This window comes from Rhea pennata, chromosome 4, assembly GCF_028389875.1.
Source record: "Rhea pennata isolate bPtePen1 chromosome 4, bPtePen1.pri, whole genome shotgun sequence".
In the NCBI taxonomy this organism is placed as follows: Eukaryota; Metazoa; Chordata; class Aves; order Rheiformes; family Rheidae; genus Rhea; species Rhea pennata.
Window position 1 is genome coordinate 82,354,563 of NC_084666.1, and position 23,168 is coordinate 82,377,730.

At 40.9% G+C, this 23,168-nt stretch overlaps 1 protein-coding gene across 4 annotated transcripts in view; it reads left to right on the forward strand.

Annotated features, from left to right (window-relative positions):
• Nucleotides 1-23,168, forward strand: part of CSGALNACT1 (chondroitin sulfate N-acetylgalactosaminyltransferase 1) — a 54,950-nt gene that overhangs the window by 16,289 nt on the left and 15,493 nt on the right. For 3 of the 4 annotated variants that reach the window (XM_062574454.1, XM_062574455.1, XM_062574457.1), the window contains 2 exons: nucleotides 15,830-16,086; nucleotides 17,778-18,699. In XM_062574454.1, the coding sequence (XP_062430438.1) occupies nucleotides 18,066-18,699 (634 nt within the window). In that variant the 5' untranslated portion in view covers nucleotides 15,830-16,086; nucleotides 17,778-18,065. Of the gene's footprint in view, nucleotides 1-15,003; nucleotides 15,089-15,829; nucleotides 16,087-17,777; nucleotides 18,700-23,168 lie in introns of those variants that run through there. The other variant, XM_062574456.1, reaches the window with a different exon arrangement.

Below are 23,168 nucleotides of genomic sequence, written 5' to 3' on the forward strand. Positions count from 1 at the left end.
AAAAGGGCAAGAAGGAGGACCCAGGAAAACACAGGACAGCCTCACCACCCTCCCTGGAAAGGTGATGGGACAGCTCCTGCTGGATGTCATCTCTAAGCATGTGGAGGAAAAGAATTTGATCAAGAGTAGTCAGCATGGATGCAGTAAGGGGAAATCCTGCTTAACCCATCTGACAGCCTTCTGTGGTGGGATGACTGGCTGGGTAGTTGAGGGGAGAGCAGTGGACGTTCTGCACCTTGACTTCAGCAAGGCTTTTGACACTGTCTCCTGTAATACCCTCCTAGGTAAGCTCAAGAAGTGTGGGTTAGATGAGTGGACAGTGAGGAGGATTGAGAACTGGCTGAAAGGCACAGCTCAGAGTGCTGTCATCAGTGGTGCAGAGTCTGGTTGGAGGCCTGTGGCTAGCAGTGTCAGCCAGGGGTCAGTACTGGGATCAGTCTTGTTCAACGTACTCATCAGTGACCTGGATGAAGGGACAGAGTGCCTCCTCAGCAAGTTTGCTGATGATACCAAGCTGGGAGGAGTGGCTGATACACCAGAGGGCTCTGTTGCCATTCAGAGAGACTTGGACAGGCTGGAGAGTTGGGTGGAGAGGAACCTCATGAGGTTCAACAGGGCAAGTGCAGAGTCCTGCACCGAGGGAAAAATAACCCTCAGCACTGGTACAAGGTGGGGGCTGAGCTGCTGGAAAGCAGCTCTGCAGAGAAGGACCTGGGAGTGCTGGTGGACAACAAGTTGACCATGAGCCAGCAATGTGCCCCTGTGACCAGAAAGGCCAATGGTATCCTGGGTTGCATTAGGAAGAGTGTTGCCAGCAGGTCAAGGGAGGTGATCCTGCCCCTCTACTCAGTCCTGGTGAGGCCTCATCTCGAGTCCTGCGTCCAGTTCTGGGCTCCCCAGTACAAAAGAGACATGGAGGTACTGGAGAGATGTCCAGCATAGGGCTGCGAAGATGATCAGAGGGCTGGAGTATCTGCCCTATGAGGAACGGCTGCAAGAGCTGGGCCTGTTTAGCCTAGAGAAAAGTAGACTGAGGGGGATCTTATTAGTGTTTATAAATACACTAAGGAAGGGTGTCAAGGGGATGGGGCCTGACTCTTCAGTAGTGCCCAGAGACAAGACAAGAGGCAATGGGCACAAACTGAAACACAGCAAGTTCCAGCTGAATATAAGGAAGAACTTTTCCTGTGGGAGTGACAGAAACCTGGAATAGCTTGTCCAGAGAGGTTGTGGAGTCTCCTCTGGAGATGCTCGAAAATCATCTGGGTAAAATTCTGTGCAACGTGCTCTGGGTAACCCTGCTTGAGCAGGGGGTTGGACTAGATTGTCTCCCGAGGTCCCTGCTAACCTCAGCCATTCTGTGATTTTGTGATATTTGATCTTCGATGGTATGATAAATGGGGAAGAGATCTACTTTCAGATTCAGATGCAACATATATAGTCATGTGTTACCGTGTTAATTTGTGTAAGGATAGGCTGAAAAACTTAAAGATGGAAATTAATCATTGGTTCCCATGAAGCACCCCATTAGAGGTGCTTGGCAAAGCAGTGCTGTGGCCTGGACTCCCTCACTGTGGAGAGAAACAGAATGAGGCTGACACAACTTACAAGGAACATCAGTGTGCAGGAGAGAGATCTAAATTTAAGGTTTTTAGGGTTTGTTCTTGTTTGAGTGGAAACCCCAGGAGCTCAGTTAGGAATTTGGAGTGCTGGGTTGGGGTTGGCTTTTGGCCATAGAGCAAGTGCAAAGCCAGGTCAAAGGATTCTTCAAAAAAAAAAAAAAAAAAAAAAAAAAAAAAAAAAAAAAAGAAGAAAGATTCTTCCAGATGTCTTGTAGGCTATTTAGGTCATACTTTGATCTTACCTTTCAGGCTCTGTTGCTGCTCGAATCTGGCTGACCATTGCAGTGGGAGATATAGGAGGGAAATTCTGTTGGGAAATGAACAGTGGTATCTTTGACTCAACTGTGTCACCTGACAGAGGGGGAAGAGTTTCTAAAGCACAGGAATATGCTTCTGGAGTGCGAGGCAGAATGGCTAGAAGTGTGTGTGAAGACAGGAGGCAGGATGGTAACACATATGTAAGATCAGAAAGAAAGGCTAAGCTTTATAAGCAAAGATGTGTAGAGACATATCTTTTCTGATGCCTGTTTTTGTTTTAATGTTTTATCTTTTTTAAAAAAAACTCCCTTGCCTTATTAAGTTTCGGTGAACAAATGAAAAATGTTCCCTTTCTGATGTAGCTTGTCTGAGTCACTCTGTTTCATAACCATCACAAGCGCCCAGAAAGTTTTTTGTAGCTGAATTCAGGCCTGTTTGGGACTGACTGAGGCATGCGTGGTAAAGAGAGGAGTGCTAGAGCTTCCTGACCCAGCCGGAGCTGAGAGGTTCCTTACTTGTAGAAGCTGCAATGGAGAATTAGGAGTGTCTTGAATAAGATATCCCTACTGTGGATATCACTGTGCTTCAGAATCCCCTCTGTCCTGCTCATGGTCCAGGCTTTTTGTGCGCTCTCTAAGGCTCTGTTGATGTTCTCCGCAGATATGTAGATCTTAAATGCGCTTTTCTTTTTAATTCAAATATATTTCAGAATCTAAGCAGTTGCTTTCATTCAGCAAAGCTTCTTCAAGCTATGTATATCAAAAAGCTTTGCAACTCTTTGTAGCTGGAAATCTACTCAGCCAACTTCTTCACATTGCAGGGGTTTTTTAGCAAGATTGAGACATCGTGATTGGAAGTTGTTTCTCACAGAAGCCCTCTTTTTTATTTACTTGTTTTCTCCTTCCTTTTCTATGTGTTTTTACAGTCCTTTGCAAAGGAAAGAGAGTCGTGTGTCCCCATCTCAGGTATACCAATGCTAGTTGCCATATTCAGGGAGTGCTTGAGGGCAGCACAAGCTACACGGTAATTCAGTCCTTTCCAGTTACTAGAATGAAGGTTTGGGATTTGAATGTGTGCTCTGTGTGTTCGCAAGTCAGTGGCTTCTTTGCACTTAGGGGTATTTGAAAGGGGCCTGTGTGCTCAGCACCTGAAAATCAGAGCCTATAAATAGCCAGTTGCATTAAGAAATCTAGACTGTGCTGCTTATTTATTTTGAATATAAATATCATCTTGGCAAGCAATACGTCTCTTGCATATACAAAACATGTAATTTGATCTCTGAGCTTAAATGGCGTATGCTTAGTAATGAATTTTAAAGTTTTCTTTCTGTTCTCTGATGAACATGTGCCTGTAATGTAAAGGCAAAGCAAGTTTACGTTCTTTGAACTGCTTTCAAATTTGCTGTTAAAGTGTATGCATTGAGCTAATTGTAGGGGTGTGACATTTTAAAAATGAATGAATTACTGGGAGAAAAGGATCTGGTTATGACAATTTTCAATGAAGTTAGCATATGGACTGTCCTAAATAATGGCTTCTGGTTTTGGCGTATTGTCAGATGGTGTGCTGACAATGTTCATTAATAGCAGTTACTACCAGTTACTGATATTTTGGACTGATACAATACTTGATGATGAATCAATGCCAGAAAGACAGATTGAGATTTTGTAGTTACGCTGTTTTGAATCTTAGAAAGAATTTTAACACCTTTCTTTTTCTTTAAAGTGAAATCAAAACCTCCACAATAAATCATTATGATATTTAGTAATAATAAAATTTTTCTTTGTAGCTCATAGGTAGATGCTGTCTGTGATCTTTTTCTTCCCTGCTTCCTCCCCCTCCCCCCACCCCCCCGAATGGATTTGGGAAATAAGACAAGTTCCAAATGTCCTAGGACCTGGGTAAATAAATAAATTTTACCTGATCAGATTGATAGCATTCTGGAATAAATTTGGGGAAAAGTTATTAAGAAAGTTTGCAGGAAAAAAATAGCAAAGTGTAAAATTAATGTATCCAGCTGTTATGCTCTGAAAATTATTTTTATGTTATGCCTGCTCAGCATTTGAAATTAAAGTATGAGGATAAGTGTGGAAGAGTTTGCTCTCAATCATTAAAATTGACTTCTTGTGTTTTCAGTAAGAAACTGAAATGTGTAAATTCTTTCTGATCTGATTTTATCAGAGGCTACTGAAGTTCACTATCATGTTCTTCATCTGCATTACCTCCTCACTAGATAAGTGTTTGTTTTCTTGGTGGTGTTTATGTTATTTTATCTCTTGCACAAGTAAGCGTGCCTTGATAATTTTGTGCTACAGTAGAACTAGTATTACTGGTTACAAATGTTCCCGTTCTAGTGCAATATCTTCGTTAGCTTAGAATTCCTTGGAGGAATCCTCAGTTCTAAAGGGTGTTATCCAGTGTCCATCAAAGTCATATCCTTTTGGGAGGATGTTTTTGGTTTTTGCATGTTTTCATGGCTCTCTTAAATGAAATGTAAATTCTAGCTCTACTTTCACGATGTACCTTCTCCTTCTAGCAAGTCCTTTGTGTAAAATAGCCTGACTGTTCAGTGTTTTAGTTGCGTGAGACACATTTTATCACAATTTAGTTACATTATTCCTACATGGTGAAAAAAGACCTGCCCTGTCACAGTCATCTCCCCTTTGAAAAAGTCCTGGTCCAGTTGGCCCAGCTGTGGATTCATTGTTTCCCAGCTGAGATTGGAACAGGTATTTATAAGTGCAGAATATGGGGAAGCTGAGATCTTTAAAACTACGCACTTTTGGCATAGAAAGTTCTTAAGCTGAAGGAGCTGGTCTGTCTTCTGAGGGTTTGGTGGAAGCATTTGCTGGTAATTTTGTGACTTTTGACAGCCTTGCAGACCTAAATGGATGAAGCCTGAGAGCTGACCTCTGTAATGGACGATAGTCTGCACGCAGTGGCCTTGTTCCAAAGTGTTGATTTGGGCTCAGATGGTGCTGTTTTGTCAGTGCTTGTGAGCACGAGTAGTAGAACTTTGTTTATGTCTTTGCAGGCCATAAAGTATGCTTCTAAGAAATGCTGGATTGCATGGGCCTCTAATGGGGTGTGTTCTTGAGAAACGGCTCTTAGCTTGAATTACTCTGAAAAAAGAAGCTGCCTAAAAACAAGTTTTTCTACCCATTACGGAGATATTTTGCTTTTGCTTAGTTATAAAGGACCCTCATGTGCAATTCAGCAGCTCAGGAAGCTGCTTCTCCGCTGCCCTTTTTCTCAGGGTTACACTTGTGAATCCCGTTTTCCCATGCTAACGGATATAGAAGAGCACATCCTATAGTTGCAACCTGGATTCTTATCTGTAGGTGTAATCCTCAGACCAGAATTTCCCACTTAAGAAGGAGACTGACTGTATTCAGAGGGCATGAATTTCTAGGGGCATCTCCCCTGGGAATTAATTGGAGCAGTGGGTAGAGCCTTAACCCAGGAAAAGGTGCACGCCTCAAATATCAATCCTGAGGGTGTGCACTTTTTGCTAATAGGAAGTGCAAAACGATGCTATGAGATCCTGACCAAGGTGTTGACCTTGCATCTGCTCCTCAAATTCCTTCTCTCTAGCCTGGAATGACATATCCATGTGAAATTCCAAGACCTGCTAAGAGCTTAGGAATTTTGCTATGCAGCTACAGTGTGTGCACACATTAGTTCTAGGCTCCTAATGCTGAAGGCTAAATGTTTGACGAGGTTCTGGAGGAGTTTTGTTACCCTTTTTCCTTTGGGCTGGAGTCATAGCTGAATACTTTACTTAAAAACTAAGTCTCAGAGCTGATTGCCAGTACCAGTTTCAGTAGACCAGCCACAGCCTTTGAAAGGATGTATTTGTCTGTTACAGAGAATGAGAAATTATGCACCAATTTCTGATTTTTGATGTCTTGGTGGTGCAGTAGGTGCACCGAGGGCCCAGCAGGATCTGACTTCCACTGTGCTGAGTGCTGACCAGTAAAGAACATCATTGTTCTGGAGACATTTACTATGTAGAGATAAACAATAGTTAGAAACTGGGAGAAGTGCCTAAGGAGTTGTAGGAATCTGCATAGCTTTCACCTGGAGCAGAGCACGCTGCCTGGGAGCTGATCGTTCTGAGGAAAGGCAGTGAGGCCCCACATGGAGAAATATTGCATCTCTGACATTGTGGATGATCATGGCAATATTTGCTACTTGAACTTGGGACAAGATGGTTTTATTTAACTGTCTGTTCGCAATAGAGTCTAACCATCTTTTTCTTTTATCGACAAATTGCTTTTCTATCCATATGGTATGTTTTGCTGTTCTAACAACTTCTCAAAGAATTGCTATTTTTAGACCTATAATAATGGATGTATGCCTGACTCTTCAGCTAGCAAGCAGCTTGTTAACTCAGATTGGTGCCTGTTTTTTGTATTTTATGTATTTAGAATCAATTATACATTTTGACTGAGATAGAAGTTTTCAGATAAAGCAGAAACAGGCATATAAAACCAAAGGGGAGGTCAAGAACACCTATTTTTCTTTAGTTATATCCTTTTTCCTTTTCTTCAGGGTTTTTATCATTCTGTTATTCATATTTCAGTGTATATGTGCTGTATTTCTGAAAATGCTAGGTTTATTGGCTGCAGTATTACATGTTGTTACTGGTGTTCTGAGTTGTCCTATCAACTGTCCAATCTATAAGGACTGTTCTTGTAGGCCTAGGTCCCAGCTCTGTGTAGAACTTACTTTACTTCAGTTTCCAAAAGTATTTGGGAGCCAAGTATATCTTGAGTGCGCTGGGCTTACTGCAGATGTTACCATACTGTTGCACTGTACAGGTTGTGTGATGTCCAGAAATCCTACACAAGCGTCTGAGGCAGGAAAAAATGGGTAAGCAGTAGGGCTGTGGATTCCAGAGGAGCAATGAGGAAATAGAGCATTTTCCTAATTAGGATAGGATGCTTCTGGTGTACATCTGTTTTAAAATGTGAACTTACACTTTAGGGAATAGGCTGACCATCCAAGCAACAAAGAATACAAATATTTCTCTGATACAATGTATTTTTTTCCATTTTCTGAAGCACCTGATATCCTCTGAAGGAGGCAATGTAGAACATCAAATGAGTGGCTGATCTGATCCATTCTGTCAAACAGCTTCTCTTACCTATATTTTTCTTGGAATACACAGGGATTTCCCTCAGCTTCTCCAGGTTTACTGATGGCAGATTTTTTTCAGGCTTTTGATGCAAATTCAAGTTGAGTTGATTAACTCTCTCTTCTGCTATATATTCTTGAATAAACAGCCATGGTCATCTGTGCATGATCTTACCTAAAGCTTAAAAATTACCCTTTCTATGTGAGTTTTGCTTAAACCAGGTGTTAAGTTGCTTTTTTAATTTGCTCCATTTCCACATGCTGATGCAATATGCTCTGATTTCATTCTTTCCTACAGGACCTTTCAACTAGCGTTTTCCAGCTAGTATCTTCCCCCAAGAGTTGCTGGCTACTGTTTACTTCCCTTCCTCTCCTAAGACAGAAAGTGTTAAATGCTCTTGACCTTTTACTCTTAAGATCCTGGTCCTGGAAAATTCAGCCTGTTAAATTGACTGTAGCTAGGCGAAGGAGACACTTCCCCATCAATAGCAGAACCATTATTCTTTCAAGAAACATTGATGTATTTGTTGTTCACCATCTTTTGTTGCTGTTTTGCTTCCTGCTACATCTTCTCAATAGCCCTCGTTGAATTAATTCTATGCTAATAGAACAATTTTCAAAAAAGAAGCTGGTGAAGGTATAACAATAAAAGAAATATAAGTTTCACCCAATTTCTCTAGAATCCTTCAAATATTTCATTAGTATGACAGGATTTCCATCTCTGAAGTGTGAGGTTGTAGAGACTTGGTTCGTATTCACTCCTCAGCTGAGTGTTAGTGCTTATTAACAATGACATTAATAGGAATAACCAGCTACTAGTATGAAGACTTCAAACTTTTAGTCCTATAATCTGGAATGTGTTACACAATGATAGTAAAGCCTCCACAGGTGTGAATAAGACACAAGGTGCACATCTAAGAGATTACAGAAAACATCCAGTTTTCTTTTTTCATAGGTTAGAAAACAGGCAGAAGAGAGGTGGCTTGGGGGTGGTAATATTTTTCTCTGAGTTAAACTGCTATGAGTTCTCTTTGCAAACAGTATGATGCTATATTCTCCAGAGAAATGTATTAAAAGAGGCGAGAAAGGAGGAATCTGTAATGGTATAGCAGCAATTCCCCCTTTTTACTTTGTTAGGTTGTTTAGGTGTGCCAGCGCATACTCTAGCCAATGTTTGTTAAAATAAAAAATAATGCTACCATTTGCAGGCAGGTTTCCATATGAACAGAAACAAAGACTCAGTAGCACAAAGCTTCATCTCAAATGGAAATCTCTTTTCTTCAAAAATTCTGGTAGGTTATGAGGATTATGTTTTTTTTCTATTACTGTTTTTTGAAAAGCTTCATATATACTTCTTTTTTTTGGACACTGCTTGCTTTAAAAAGAATTACTAACCTAAAAAGTTGGATTTACCTCAACTTGGAGACTGAATTGTTAAATCAAAGCAAGCCAGGTACCTTTATGGTAGAATGCTAAAAAGAAAATTGTTACACTTTAAGTTCATGCTGTGTGAGTGTTATTTCTTAAGTTTATGTGAAATGTCTTGCTTTGCTTCTGATTGCAAACTGAAGTGGTTGTTTTAAGAGATGTGCTCTTTGGAACCATTCAGGAAATGCTGACCTGACTGCAGGGTGTGCTTCTCCTATGTAACAAAAGAGGAAAAAAAGCCAGCATTTACTGGCAAGGGAAACTGGCTTTACTTATGCCATCAATCAGCTCTAGGTCAGAGAACCAGGATGCCTTTTATGTGAACTGTAAACATTCAACACATTTCTAGCTGATCTGCTGGTTTTTAAGAGTTGCTGAAAATTTTGCAATAGTTATAATTAAAAACTCCATAGTAAACTACAGCTTTAATCCCAGATACTATTAGAATCCAGTGAGGAAAATGCAATTTTTTGATGACTGATGAGATGTCATTTATGTTGCTTTAAATTAGTGTTTAAGGTAAATGAATATACCAGACTATTTGTTTGAATTGAGATAGTTTGTAGCATTGTTAAATAGGATTTAACTTAGAAGCTTAAATCCTATTTTCAGTATGATTTGAGGATCAGAGCTGAAATCTTAAATTGGCACTGAAATGAGTTTGAGCAGGTGTCTTATTAACGCTTAAAAATGTGACTTGGATTGCTTAACTGCACACTATAAAAATGCCTTGAAATTCTTCTTAAAACTAAAATAATAATAATTTTGTCTTAAAGCCATTTGATCAAAACCCATGTTTTTTGTGGGCCTGTGCCCATTTTGGCATTCTTCAAGAAAACCCAGAAAACCCAGCATGAAGTGAAAAGTTGAAGCACTACACTATATTTTCTTAAGTTAAATCAAAGTAGACCATCTCAACCTATTGAAAGATTTTATTTCAAGATAAATCCATATAAGTGATAGAATAACACACAAAGATTAAATGTCTTCATTTGATTGAAATTAATCAACTGAAGTAAAACTTTGTAAGACAGATGTATTTTACAAGATACTTTTTAACTTTCTGATTGTATTCAATTTTTGTCTTTTTAAATTTCTTTTTGGAAGAATTTCATGATCATATAGTCAGACTGTACTATATTAAATGTAAAAAAAGCCTTCCTTTGTTTTTCGTGGAGCTTTTCTGCTCAGACTTAAAGTCCAGTAATAATGAACTGGCTAGCATAGTGATAAAAATGAAGTAGGCAAGACTCAAATATTATGCAAGGCCCGAATAAAAAAAATTGAACGAGATCTTTGGAAGCTTTCTCTGAGGGGAAAATTTGTTTTTTTTTTTACTGTAACACTTAAAACTTCGGCTTTTCAAAGAGTTACTAGGAGATTGTTTCAACGTATCAAGAAAATGTTGGGTCTTTGAACAAAGCCACATATCAAAATGGTGGCAATGAACTAAATGGGACTCTGTGGCTTGTGTTGTTTTATCGTAAGTGCAAACGTGGAGGAGGAAGGAAATGTGGGGCTGACTCAGAGACTGGCCTCTTCCTGTCGGTCCGTACTGACCAGACTGATGGAGAAATGCCTGTCAGGAGAGCTGGGGGTTGGTACCTGAGCTTTGATGGCTGTTAGTGCTACTTGCTTTAGAGCTGTGTATAGAACCTGGGTAACATGTCTCAGTAGCAATTAATTCCTGGCTCCTCTTGTCATCTAAGACTTGATTTTCTTTTATAATGTAGGCTAAATGGGAGCCGTGTATTTGTTTTTACCCTGGGAAAGTCTTATTCACATAAGATAACATCCTGTTTTTTTTTTCTCTTTTATTCTAATTATTTTATTTGAAGTACTGCTTTGGTATCAAACTAACTAGCAAGCCTCATTTGAAGAACAAGGAACAAAGAGAACAAGTTAGGGCCAGGTATCACCGTGAGAATAGAGCAGTAGAATGTGGGAGCAGATTGCTCTCCTCAATCCTCATGTGCTTAATTCAAAAGGGAGGAAACTTGCTGTGTTGCTGGCCCCACTGGAGCTACCAAAGTTTAAGCCTACTATGTCCAGCTGGTACTGGTAGGCTTCTACTGCACAGAAGATTGCTGATGGGGAGTGGGAAAGGGCAGTCTCCAGGTTGGACTGGATTGTTCAAGCTTCTTAAAACTATGTTGTTATGTTATAATGAATTTTTATAAGCTAGGAGTCATTGTTATTTTATTACTTAACACCTTTGCTCAAAGTGATGGACTTTTAATTGCACTTCACAGGCTCAGCTGAAAGGCTAGTCTGATGGCAGGTAAATGTATGCGTGCATATAGAGCCCTAACCAAAGCAGTGCTAGAAAAAGTAATGCACATACAGTGCTTTCCATTCTGCACCTCAGGCTAGCTAGATTTTCCTGGTTTTGAACATGACATGTCACGCACGTTTGCATATTTATCAAGGGGTAAAAAGCTCTCATATGCTTAATTAGATACATGCTAAATCCTTCAGTCATTCATGGCCCTCATCATGGATCCATGCACATGTACCAGCTTCCAAATTTCATCAAAAGTCTGTCTCTGGTATTATGGGATGTAGAGTTGGCTAGATCCCTTGGGCTTCTGGCACAAAGTGACATTAATATGTTCAATATACCAAAAATATTCTTCAAGTAAGAAAGTATGTGACAGAGAGGAAGAAATGGGTCTAAAATCTTGAGCATTCCTAGTGTGTCCCTACATGGGTATAGCTCCCTTCATTTCTCTGGTGGTGGTCAGTTTTCTTTTGCCTGTGTAAATCACTGACCATTTTGGAGGAAACATTGCAAAGTGAAGGAATGGCATTTTTCCAAGTCCTGTCTTAAATAGATGAGCAAAAGTTAGCGTGTTATATGTGTATATAACCCCTATGTATGTGTATAGGGGTTTTATTTTCAGTGCGTCTTATGATGCTGACTCTTTGAGACAGTTCAGAAGCTGACATAGCTTGAAGGTGTGTTTAAACTGAATTTAGCTTTTCTGGAAGCCTTCTATAAGCAGAATGGCTATTGACTTAGATCTTAAAAACAAATAAATTAGGGTAGTATCTGTTAGGTATTCTCTGGATGGAACATGTCCTTTTCTGTTAGCTAGTTCCCTGCAAAAAGCAACCATTCTCAGTTAGCATATTGGTAAACTCAATATAGCATACGGCTGTTGCAGCCTGCTCTGCCTTGGGTAAGCTGCTCCTCATTGGCAAGTTTACAAAACTGAGATGGTATTTATTAATGCCCGTATGAAATCAAAGGATGAGACCAGAAGGTGATAGTTTTCTAGCAAAGATAGATAACAGTTGGATATCTTGGCTGTCCAGCACAATGGTTAATTCTTATGACTGGCAACTATGTCAGTTTGTTAATTTACTCTTTAAGAGATCAGGCTGAACTCCACATCAAGCCAAATGCACGTTTGTCATCTCTGTTTTAGCAAAGTTAAAAACACTTTTGGAGCAGCAGCCTTCCTAAACCTTCAGATCAGAGCTTGCCAATGAGAAATAGTCCTAAGAGAGAAGCATCATAATTGTTTCTCTCTTGTGTTAGCACAGAGTCAGTATGTGTGAGGCACAGCATCTCTGAAGCAACAGTGCACACTTGTCATCTGTTCTCGGCATTTTGTCTTGGGAGTTTGACAGGGGATGTGAGCTGTAACATTGCCTGATAGAGGATAAACAGAGTGAGTAATGGCAACTTCCAGAAAAGTTTGCACACACGTTGGCTTCCAGAGAATTTCTGGCATTTTTGGGTACTACATAAGAGGAAGCGGACAAGGTTATGTTTCCTTGTGTTGAGCAGAGCATTTTGCCTGCCTTCCTTTGTTGCAGCTACAGCTTTGAAACACTATGTACGCCTGGTGACTCATGGGGAAACAATCTGGGCAGGTTCAGGAATTTCTGAAGAAAAGGTGGATATCTGAACTCCTGCTGTCACAATTCTTCTGTACATGTCCTCTAATAGCTATTGGAAGTGTTCTAGAGTGCAGCCGACTAACAATTGTACTGAGGATTTGCCCGGCTCTGTACCTACAGGTTAGTGTGTTTTGCAGAAGGATGGTGTACTGTGGATATAATATGAAAGTCTAAGTGTCTCAAACAAAAATAACATTACTAACGTGAACTTATGCCATTGCTTGTTTTATTTATCTGTGGAAAATACCCAGGTGTTTCACAGATAGCATTGTTCTAGGGGAGAGTTGATGCAATTACTTAAAGTAATAGCTCTTTTTTATAAACCATGATGATGCTGGTTTGTGGAGATAATTTTACATGTCATATGGGTTTTCTGAAGCTGTAATTAGAACTTAAATGGTTCAATGTTTAATTTGACTTTTTTTTTTTAATTTAAAACTCTGAGCTCCCTCTTCAGCCAAAGTGGTGTGGCAGATAAAGGAGTTAGGTAAAGGAACTGGTTTACCTTAATTCGAGAGAACCAATTAAGTTCATGCGCAAGGGTCCAGAGTACTAATGAAAGGTAACACTGTAAACTTATGCTTTTAGAGTGAGAAGCCTATAGCAGTATCTTAAATGTAAAACTGGCTACTGGCTACTTCTTGGTTTGCTTACAAGACCAAAGCATAATTTTTCAATGACTGTTAATACTTCTCAGGGCCTCTTGGTTTGTTTAACTCTGCTTCTATAGTTGTTGTAACCGACTTGGAAGAAGATGATCAGATTAGAATTGTTGATTATAGACAGAAACAGTGTAATTGTATTTCCATGTGTGGAGATTACAGGTGGCAATGCATGGAGGTTTTCTGTTGAGTATGACTCTGGAATCAAGTGATAACTTACTGTAAGAGCCTTCTTTGTCTCTTATCTACTGTCTTCAAGTACTGGTGTTGAGTATTTTGAGCTTGGACACTATTTTCTTAACAATACTTTATCTCCATTTCAAGTGTTTTATCAATTGCAAACCAGATATCAAGTGCTTTGTTCAGGGTGTGTGAATGTCAATCAAGAGGGAGCATTGGCATGGTAATAACAAGGGATGATACAGAAAGGGTATAAAAGTGCATATAGACAGTTTATCGGACAGGTTCTTTTCTTTCTTCAACCTTTTGTTCAACTTCTTAAATCTGGACAAATGACAAAGAAGATCGATTCTTTGGGCTGAGAATCAGTGAAAGATCGTGCTTTGGCATTGAGGAGCAATCTGATTTTTTCAAATTCTCCTTACACATGTCTTCAACACTTGTGAGAGTACATTTTAATCCCTGTGGCATGTTCTATTGTGACAAGTGGCATGATTTTCTCTCTGCTGTGAGGAAGGCCCCGAATCTTGTTCTTAACATTTAAAACAGACTAATTTGTTTGCAGTGTTATGCATAGTCCTTATACTTAAAAGGTTCAAGCCAAATGCCAAGTGACTCAGTATGTGTCTTTCTCTTTTTTTTGAGACCCTTAAAGTTTGGATGAAGCATCCAATTCCTCCTCCCCACAGCTCATTTTGGAGATTAATATGGTTCTAGTGAAATCTCACTGTCACGTGCTGCTAATCAGTGCAGATCTTTCAAACACCTACATGACAATTAATTGCAGCTTCTGCCATTCACTCCCTTCTTAAAAAAAGGCGGGGAGGAGGGAAAGAATTTCAGAAGGTTTTGAAAGGTTTTCTGAGTTAAAATGGAAATTGTCAGTCTCTCTACCTGCAATAGGAAGCTGCAGCAGAAAGTACATGAAAACATTCAGCTATTTGACATCATCCATGCCTTATGCACTGAGAATTCGCTGGCTCTACAGATGTGACCATTCTTCTGCTACCCATTTCTGTCCTCAACATAAAACGGCAAGTAGAGCTTAGTATGGGAATTACATATTTACATATATATTTATGTATATATGCATGTGTATTTGACTTCCAGTCTTCTGCACCAGTTCTCAGCTTGGTTTTGTGGAGGCAAAATTCAGGCTTGAAATACATGTCTTTTATGCATGGATATAAATTTCACGTAGCTTTACAGTCTAGATGCTGGTGAGTAATAGTGGTGGGAACGTACCAGCCAAAATTTTAAACCAAACAAGTCTTTCTGTTTTGCTGCTTTTTATGGTTTGGTGCGCATACTCCAACTGTGCAAAGGCTCCCTGCCGGTGGCAGAGTTGTTGATGGTGTTGCAGTTTACACAGTGTTTTTAGTGCTGGCAGAACCTTACTTTTTCTTTAGATCATTTCTGGGCCCTAGCTCCTTGAAAGCATATGAAAAGCACCTCAGTGAGCTGAGTTGACCTCTGGCTGGGCTAGCAGGTCGGACGGAGGTTGAAGATGTTTTTGCGAACAGAGGCTTTTTGGAATTCATGTTCTTTTTCTTGGCTATCAGGCTAACCACTGTGTATTCGTTAAAGTTCCTCTTTGCAAACAGACTAATACTACTTCATGCAGCTGACTGCTGTAAAATACAGAGGCGTTTTTGTTAGCTCCTGGAAAAAAATGACATTTCAGTTTGTCTCCATTTCATCTCAGGCTCTCAACTGGTGTGAAACTGTGTAGGTCTGGTAAAATCAAAAGAGTGGTTGTTAGGAAGAGTTGCCATCCCTAATTTTTTGGTACTGTCAGTGTAGCTGAGATGCCTCTGTCATGCTGACTTAACTTTTTTTTTTTTTTTCAGCATTGCCATGGATAGGGACTCCTTTCACAAGCATGCCCATGAGGTACTAGTACAGTAACATCTGTCTACCTAAGGGTGAATCACTATCTGTAAACACGATGCCACGAAAGCTACCTGACCAATTTAGTAAGACTAGCACTAGAGGAGAAGTAGTGGTACTTGTTTGTCAGGATGCCTTCAGTCATGATGCATCTCCATAAATCTCCATATAGAGGGTGGAAATCCCCATGGCCTCCATTTCTTTTTGTCAGTATGTCAGTTCAAAGGACAAAGTAACTCAGTCAATTTACTATTTCAAAGTGTGTTTAAAGATGGCTCTTTGAGGGGTGAGATTACAAACCAGAAAACTAGATAGGAAAAAGAGTTGCCTAAGAGCTACCGTACAGAGGCCAGTATGTTCGAGCAAACATGGCTGTATATGCATACACAAACATATATTTTAAGGTCAGTATTTGAAGAGCTCTTTACCCAAATCCCAATTCTGACGCTGCGTATAGAAATGAAATTGTGTGTTTATCCAAGCCATTGAGATGTAATTTCAGTTTATACTCTGTGAGCACAACTAATCCTTTCACTGATGTACAGCTTCTGCCAATCCAGTCAATGGACTAATTGTGTGAAGTGAAGCTTACAAACACAGCAGTGTTTTATGTTGTACATCTTACCACTTCCTGACCCTGTCTCACTGCACACTACCTTCTTGCAGTCCTCTAGCCAGATCTGTTGTAGAGTTAGAAATGCCCAGATTAATTTCTGTGCTTTGACAAGCTCCTTTATATTGCAGGAGGCCAACTTTTATAGTGCATCCATAGGAAGGGTCTCCACTACAGCCTTTCACCACACAGGAGACAGACTGAAGATGTAGGCAGCTGGCAAATGTGCAAGCAATGAAGAGGTGTTCTGAGGTTGACAGTGCTTTTTATAGTATTTGCATTTTCTGGGAAGGGCATAAGAAGGAAGATAAACAAGAGATGGTTGTGGCAAGCCGAGAAATAGCTGTAGCTGGCCAAGATGTTCCAAAGAGAAGATCACTGAAAAAAGGTAAGGACACAAACTCCATCCGTTCCTTTTTCCTGCTTCTTGAATATTTTTGTCTATGTCAACAATTCTCCTTTTGAAAACACTGGCATTTTCTGGAGAATCCTATAAATACTGTAATAGCTATTTAGCATTACTTTAAGAAAAATATAGTTGTATTTTTATAACTCTCTCTAGCCCCCTCAATTCATCCTCTGAAACTGTTTTCTCTAGCAACTCTGCAGACTGATAAAATATGAATAGCAGTTGAAAGTTCAGGAATATCACTGGATAATTGCTGCATATAGAGTAACAGCCTAGCAGTGTCGTGGGGGGAAAAAAGTCATGTAGAAGTCAATAAGAAGTATCACAGGTTACAAAAGGCTTTGACGCAAGACCTATGAATAATTCTGAGAAGCACACACTTTCTTAGATAAACTGCGTTTACTTAAGGGTCCACCAGAAAGGATATATAACTAACAAGATCTCTGTTGTCAAAACCTGTGTCATAATGTTGAGTATGCATCCGAAGAGAAGATTGTGAAGGGATTAATTTTACTTTTTGTTTGATACTAACAATGCAGTGTCATACTGGTATCTAGGATGTTACTCAGCCTTGCCTAAGTCTACTGTCAAGCAAATAAATGATAAAGTTCCTTTCTTAGGTGTGGATTTGTGCTGAAACTGAGTGATTTTTGAAAATCCCACTGGTAACATTTTCAACATAACTGTTTTAACATAACTTATAGCTAGACTGATATTGATGTTCAGTCATCTATTTTTTCTTTCCTGTTTTTCAATACACTCAAAGGAAGTCTTACTAAAAATGATAATGCTCACAGTTGTTTTAACTTCCTTTATTTTTAAAAATGCCTGTGCCAGTTTTCCCTAAGCCTTCTATGTGGTCTTTACTCCTGGGCAGAGAACATTTGTGGAAAACACAGTATTACTACTGTGTAAGGCATTGGTGCAGGATTAGCAATAGGGCTAATTAGAGACAGAACAGGGTCTTAAAATGATAGTGTGCAATGATCAAAGCCTCCTAGATGGAAATATTTTACTCTGATTTTGAGTAAGACCTGATCTGAATGCTACTGAAAATTCCTGCCCTTTAGTCTTTCTTTCTAATGGGAGCATCCAGTGGGATATGTCAAACTGAATTTTAGTCATAGAGATTGGCCTTGATAACAGTTTATAGTTTCTTGGCTTTCACATTGCTACTCAGGATCAGGCTTCATGCGTTCTAGTGGGACCACCTTTGCTACTTGGTATTTTGGAAAAACTTGTATGAAAGTTGAAATGTATGCGGTAGCTGTGGGACTGACTGCTTTAAAATTCAAGTGTACATGATTTGAGAACTTCCTGGAGAGCTGGCATTGCTCAGATGTGCTGGATACCTTAACATCTGACCAGAAAGTAACTGCTGGTGGCTTTCTAATATTTCTAAAGCATGGCACACGTTGAGGCCTGGACTGGGTTTTCATTGGCAATGGGCCTAATCATGTTGTTAATATTAAGCACATGAATACAGGATTTCCTGCCTAAGGGTCTTAGTACCTTTCTGGTCTTACCAAAGCACTGAGCACTTCACAGCTCTGAGATCTACCAGAACAGTTGACAAATGATAATGAATTTTTGGAATGCTCTCAAGGATGTGAACTGAATGGCCAAATTCTTACATGCCCACATGACTGCCCTTGTCATTTGTTTTTCAGGTCTTCAGGCTCCAGCAGCCACCAGCTGATTAATTTGCAGCAGTGTGGGTGTCGCCATGAGGATGAGCAGGTGTTCCATCTGCACTGTAGCTTGGCTTTTGGTCCTGCTGGGTGAACACCAGAGAGAGCTCAATATTAAAGCAGAGCACATGTTTTAAGAGAGCTGACAAGCCATTTTCTGTAAATACATGCATCTGTGTAAGAGTATTCCAAATCCAGGGGTCTCTGTGGCACTGCATGTGTGTAAGAACTGTTGTAGGTGTGGAGTTACCCTCTGCTTTTTGAGAGATGATGCTCCGACGAGGATTTATTGTATTTCTTCCCCGGCTCGCAGGTCTGTTGGTGGTGGCCTGTTGCTCTGTGTCTATCGTTTATATGTTGGCTTGCACACCCAAGGGCGACGATGAGCAGCTTGCCTTGCCTAGGGTCCATAGTCCGACTGGCAAGGAGGGATATGAAGCTGTTCTGCAAGAGCGAGAAGAGCAGCACCGCAACTATATCATCAGCTTGAAAAAACAAATTGCCCAGCTGAAGGCTGAGCTCCAGGGCAGAAACGAGCAGCTCAGGAATGCGCAGGACCAGTTACCGGACTCTTTGAACATTCGACTTGACCACAGCAGTCCAGCGAAGGTCCAGGCTAACCTGCTGGCTTTCCTCCGTTCCCAAATAGACAAAGCCGAGGTGCACAGTGGCGTTAAGCTGTCCACAGAATATGCAGCCGTGCCCTTTGAGAGCTTTACCCTGCAGAAGGTGTACCAACTGGAAACAGGGCTGACACGCCACCCAGAAGAGAAACCTGTCAGGAAGGACAAGCGAGATGAGTTGATAGAGGTGATCGAGTTAGCCATTGGGAGTTTGAACAATCCAGAGGCAGACAGCAATGCAAATCAGCGGGTGTACACAGCCTCTGACTTCATTGAAGGTTCGTACGCAGACGATAAGTTAGATAGTCCATGTAGTGCTGGTGAGGGATTCTGCTGTGACAGTGTTGCTGAAGGAGATGGTTTGAGCATGTGTCTGGGACAGTGCTAGTGCTGGGACTCAGCGAGGCTGCCTCTAAGGCAAAAAAATGACAGCTCTTCTTGGGAATGTGATTTTGTGACAAGAGTCACAATGTGTCTCATTAACCACTAAACTACCAAAGTGTACTTGCAGTTCTCTGGTCATTCAGTTGCTCCAAGCTGACAAAGCAAGGAATAAATGAGCTGACTCCAATCCTAGCTCTCTGCTACCAATGCAAAGGTTGACCGTCCCAGTTCAAATCCAAACTCAAGTGCTACCCGCATTTCTACCTGCACAGCTTCAGCAGAGGCAGTAGAGTGACAATTTTTTTTACCAAGGTTTTGAGAACAGCAGCGGAAGAGCTCAGTAACTCAGATGATGTCACCTGTAGCTTAAAATGAAACAGAAAACAGAAACTTTCAAGGGAATCTCTTATATTGGGCATAGCACACAAACTTAGCCCTTGGACATCAAAAGAGCTAAACAGAGTTTTTTCTTCAGCTGTACATGTAATATCGAGGCAATAAGTGTGGATTTCCGAAGTGCTGCTTTTAACAGCAACCAGCTTTTAATTTATGTCTTCTGTTACTAAATCTGAAATTATCTATTAAGAGATTGGTAGCATTACTCTCGTTTTGCAGATGGGAAGGTTGATGCAGTAGGAGGACTTGCCCCTGGGCTTGATAGGCAGGGCGCTGAATTTGTGATAGTACCTGGGTCTGTGAAGTTTTTCTGGGGCAACACATTTGTCAAGTTCTTCGATTGGATTTCATATTAAAAATATTTTAATGTCTTTTTTTCACTTTCGCCACAGCCTCTCTACTGGCATTGCCAGCCTCTGTGGCACAGATTTTTCCCTTTCAGTCATTTGGATTCTGGAAGGTCACAGGTTTAAAGCAGGAATAAAGCCACACTGTGCTGAGTACCTTCTGGGCAAACAGGTTCATCCCTCCTCCTGACTGAAAGCAACACAGAGGAGAGGTATACGATAAAGGAAATAGAGAAGATTTAGTGAGAAATAGAGGAGATTAGTGAGTCACCGTCTCTTACAGATTTCTGACAGGCTTAGGACCAGGCATGGTACAAGCTATACAGTAGTAGACATCAATATACCTTTGATGTCATTTAGAAATAAAAGCAGATTGTATTGTTGTTTTAAAATAATGTAGCTGGATTAATAAAGTAAAGGAGACCACAGGCAGGGTCTTCCCTGTCTAACAGAGGCGTGTTTAAGCTGCAAGCTGAGACATGATTCTGGCTATGATAACTTTTACGATACTGATTTATGAGGTCTGTCAGAACATTATGGAGGCTCATCATTTCCAGACGGGCACCAGAGTTGGCCAGCCTTGCCCACAGCAAATGTAGTTTCTAAATGACCTCTACTGGCTTTGCTGTCAGGTTCCTTTATTCTTGTGTTGTAATGCAAACTTCCTGGATATCAGGGTACCCTCACCTGGGTTCAGCGTCCATTAGCTGTCTTTGTTATACCCACTTACACATTCAAGTGTAGCATTTTAGGCCCCTCAACACTGCTTGAAAGGGGAAAGGAATGAACTGTTTTCTGTGTCAGCTGGACAAGGACTAATTAGCTAAATAGGACAGGAAGAAATTAGCTAAAGTTGTAACAGGGGAGATGTAGATTGGATATTAAAGAAAACTCTCAAATCGGTAGTAGTAAACTACTGTATTAAACTGTCATGGGAAACTGTCATGCTACCGTACTGGAAGCTTTTTAAGAGCGGGCAAACGTTTAGATAACAGTTTAAATATCTTGTGTTAGGACAAGGGATTGACTTAGGCCTGGAAGGCCTAAGGGCTAGGAGGGTGTTGTACCACTCTTTTTTCCAGCTTATTCAAACAACCTGGCTCAGTCCCTCAGTGTGTTAAATAGGCAAATGTCTGATACTGTAGCAAGAGTTCTTACAGTCTGGATAAGTCAGATTAACAAGAGGAAAGAAGATGTAGGGAGCAAAAAGACCCAGAAAAGATCCTTCGTGCTATGCAAAGGAACAGAAACCTAGAGGGACCCTATAAAAACAGTGAAGTTACTCCCATGTTGCATCGTCATAAATGAGACGAGATGAATTTTAAGTCCCTACATTGCTTTAACTGTTATGCCTGCTTGTTTCCAGTTGGGGTGCTTGTTTCCAGCCATACAGAGGCACCAGATGCCCTCCAGGAGTTGGGATGTCCCTGCGGGTAAGACCTATTTAGGTTAGCCCCTGTTCCATGGATGCTCTGACTTAAAGGGCAGGAATGCGCGTAGTGCTAACATGATATGGGACAAGGCGTCACAGGGCAGGGATCTTGTTTCCCAGGGCTTATGGCTATTCCCCATTCAGTAAGAGAGCACTATGTTTTTACTTGTGATATGCTAGTCCTCGCTTCACTTTGTAGCAACTGGCTCATTGCCTGCTTGTTGTTCAATAGTGTTGTCTGTAAGCGAGACTTAACCCACAACTGACATAGCTGAATGTCATATAGCAGAAGAAACTTATCTTCTTGATCTTCAGATGTTTGTGCTGCAGACTTAGAGGGCATTTGGGTGATAGGGCTACTTTTTATGGAGTGACTGTTCTAATGTGCTGAGCACAAGCCCCCATGGTTATTCTGCATCTCTAATAATTTTGCTATGGATTGTTTTCTTCATGTAGTGCTTATGAGTAGAGCAGAACGAACAAACTCCCTGTGATGAAGAAAGACCATTTCTGTAAAACATGTAAAATGGCCAGTTATTCCTTTTCACTTTGTGTGTGTGTGTGTGTGTTTCTCTAATAATTGTACTATCAAGAGGCAGTGGATGCCTTCGGCCACGCTTGGATATACCCACAGTGTGGCAGGTGCCTCCACAGCAGGGACACAAGTCGTTCAGACTGGAGGCCTTGCTGAATAGGCCCTAGATTCCTTCTGGTCCAGGCACTCTGTCCATGGCAGTCAAATACCTCTTGCTCAGATGAGAGGAACTGGGAAGGGAGCAGGGAAGTGCTCCTGGTTCTTAGCAGTTGAATGTTCCTGGAGTTACAGGCTTCTCTGCACCTTCTGTTTGTTGTTCAGTTTATTATCATTTCAAAATATGTTCCTACTGATGTTGTAGGAGCTCTGGTCATGCTGCTAAGAGCTGCATAAGCATATAAATAGCTGACTTTTTGGCATCAGCTTTTTGATGGAGAAAGAGTAAGGGAAAGAAGGAGAAATTTCCTGATATGCGTTGCTTAGTATTCTATTATTCTCAAAGCTTCAAGTCACCCTTTTGCTTGGTGCTTGCCCTATGCACTGTTAAGAGTCTTTGCCTGGGTACCAGCACAATCCTTGGGAAACAAGGCAGAATTTGGTGCACAGAAAGGAGTGGCGAAGGGCACACACTGCAGCACTGCTCTCTGGTGTTTTTTCGCATGTTAATGGCCTTACGGGCTCTCCCCTTGGTTGATGATGCAATCCAGAGGGAGGGAGCCCTGCATGTGACCCAGTCCAAACTGCTTAAGCATCACTAGAGAAACCTTCTTTTTGTTCTCACCTGCAAGACAGACCTTTGTTTCTGTAAATGCAAGGTAGCAAATCCTCACTCTTAACTCAGCTCTGTAAATGCCAACATCTCTGCATCTGATCTGCAAACAGCAGGCTGAATTGGCAGCAGATTTCCCTGCAGACTTTCTTGGGAAGTCTCTACCACCTCTTGGCAGGATCCATCCCCCACCCTGCATGTTCCAAGAATGGCAAAAGACTGCTGATCAGTATAATTGCTCTGTATAATATCAGAAGGGGAAGGGTTTTTCAATTCTGCATTTCAAGTATGGATTGGACTGAGAGCTTGTTTTGAAGTCAAACTTGTGCGGATCTCACTTGTCTACTGGAGTGATACAAGACAACCTTGTTTGCTTGGGGCTTTTATGCATTTCTGTTTTCTGCCTTGTGGTTCACATCTGGTACTGGCCATCACTTTGGTGCTAATTCATTTTTAATATATACCAGTATGCAGGGTGATGGTGTGGTGCAATAAAGTTGATTAGGATCCATATCTCTCTCCCATTTTGTGCCTTTCTTCTTGTCTTTGCAGAGGGAAAGCATTTCTTCAAACATTTTTCACATCTAAGGAGAAATGCTTTTGTCCCTGTGGCTGGGATCTTTTAAAATAAGTGTTGCATCCTCTGCAGTTTCTAGACAGAAACTTGTGCGTGGGAATCAGACGGTGACCCTAGCACCTTATATCTGAGCTAAACTCCCTCTCAGCAGATTTGCTGTTACATGAAATTTGGATAGGATTCTCAGACAGTTCGCCTTCCAGGAGTAATAGCTGACATGTGGTGGAATTTTCCATTTTTTCCTCATTCAAAACTGAGTGAACCACACCTTCTCCCTGGGGCCCGAAATGTATCCATCTGGCTGCTG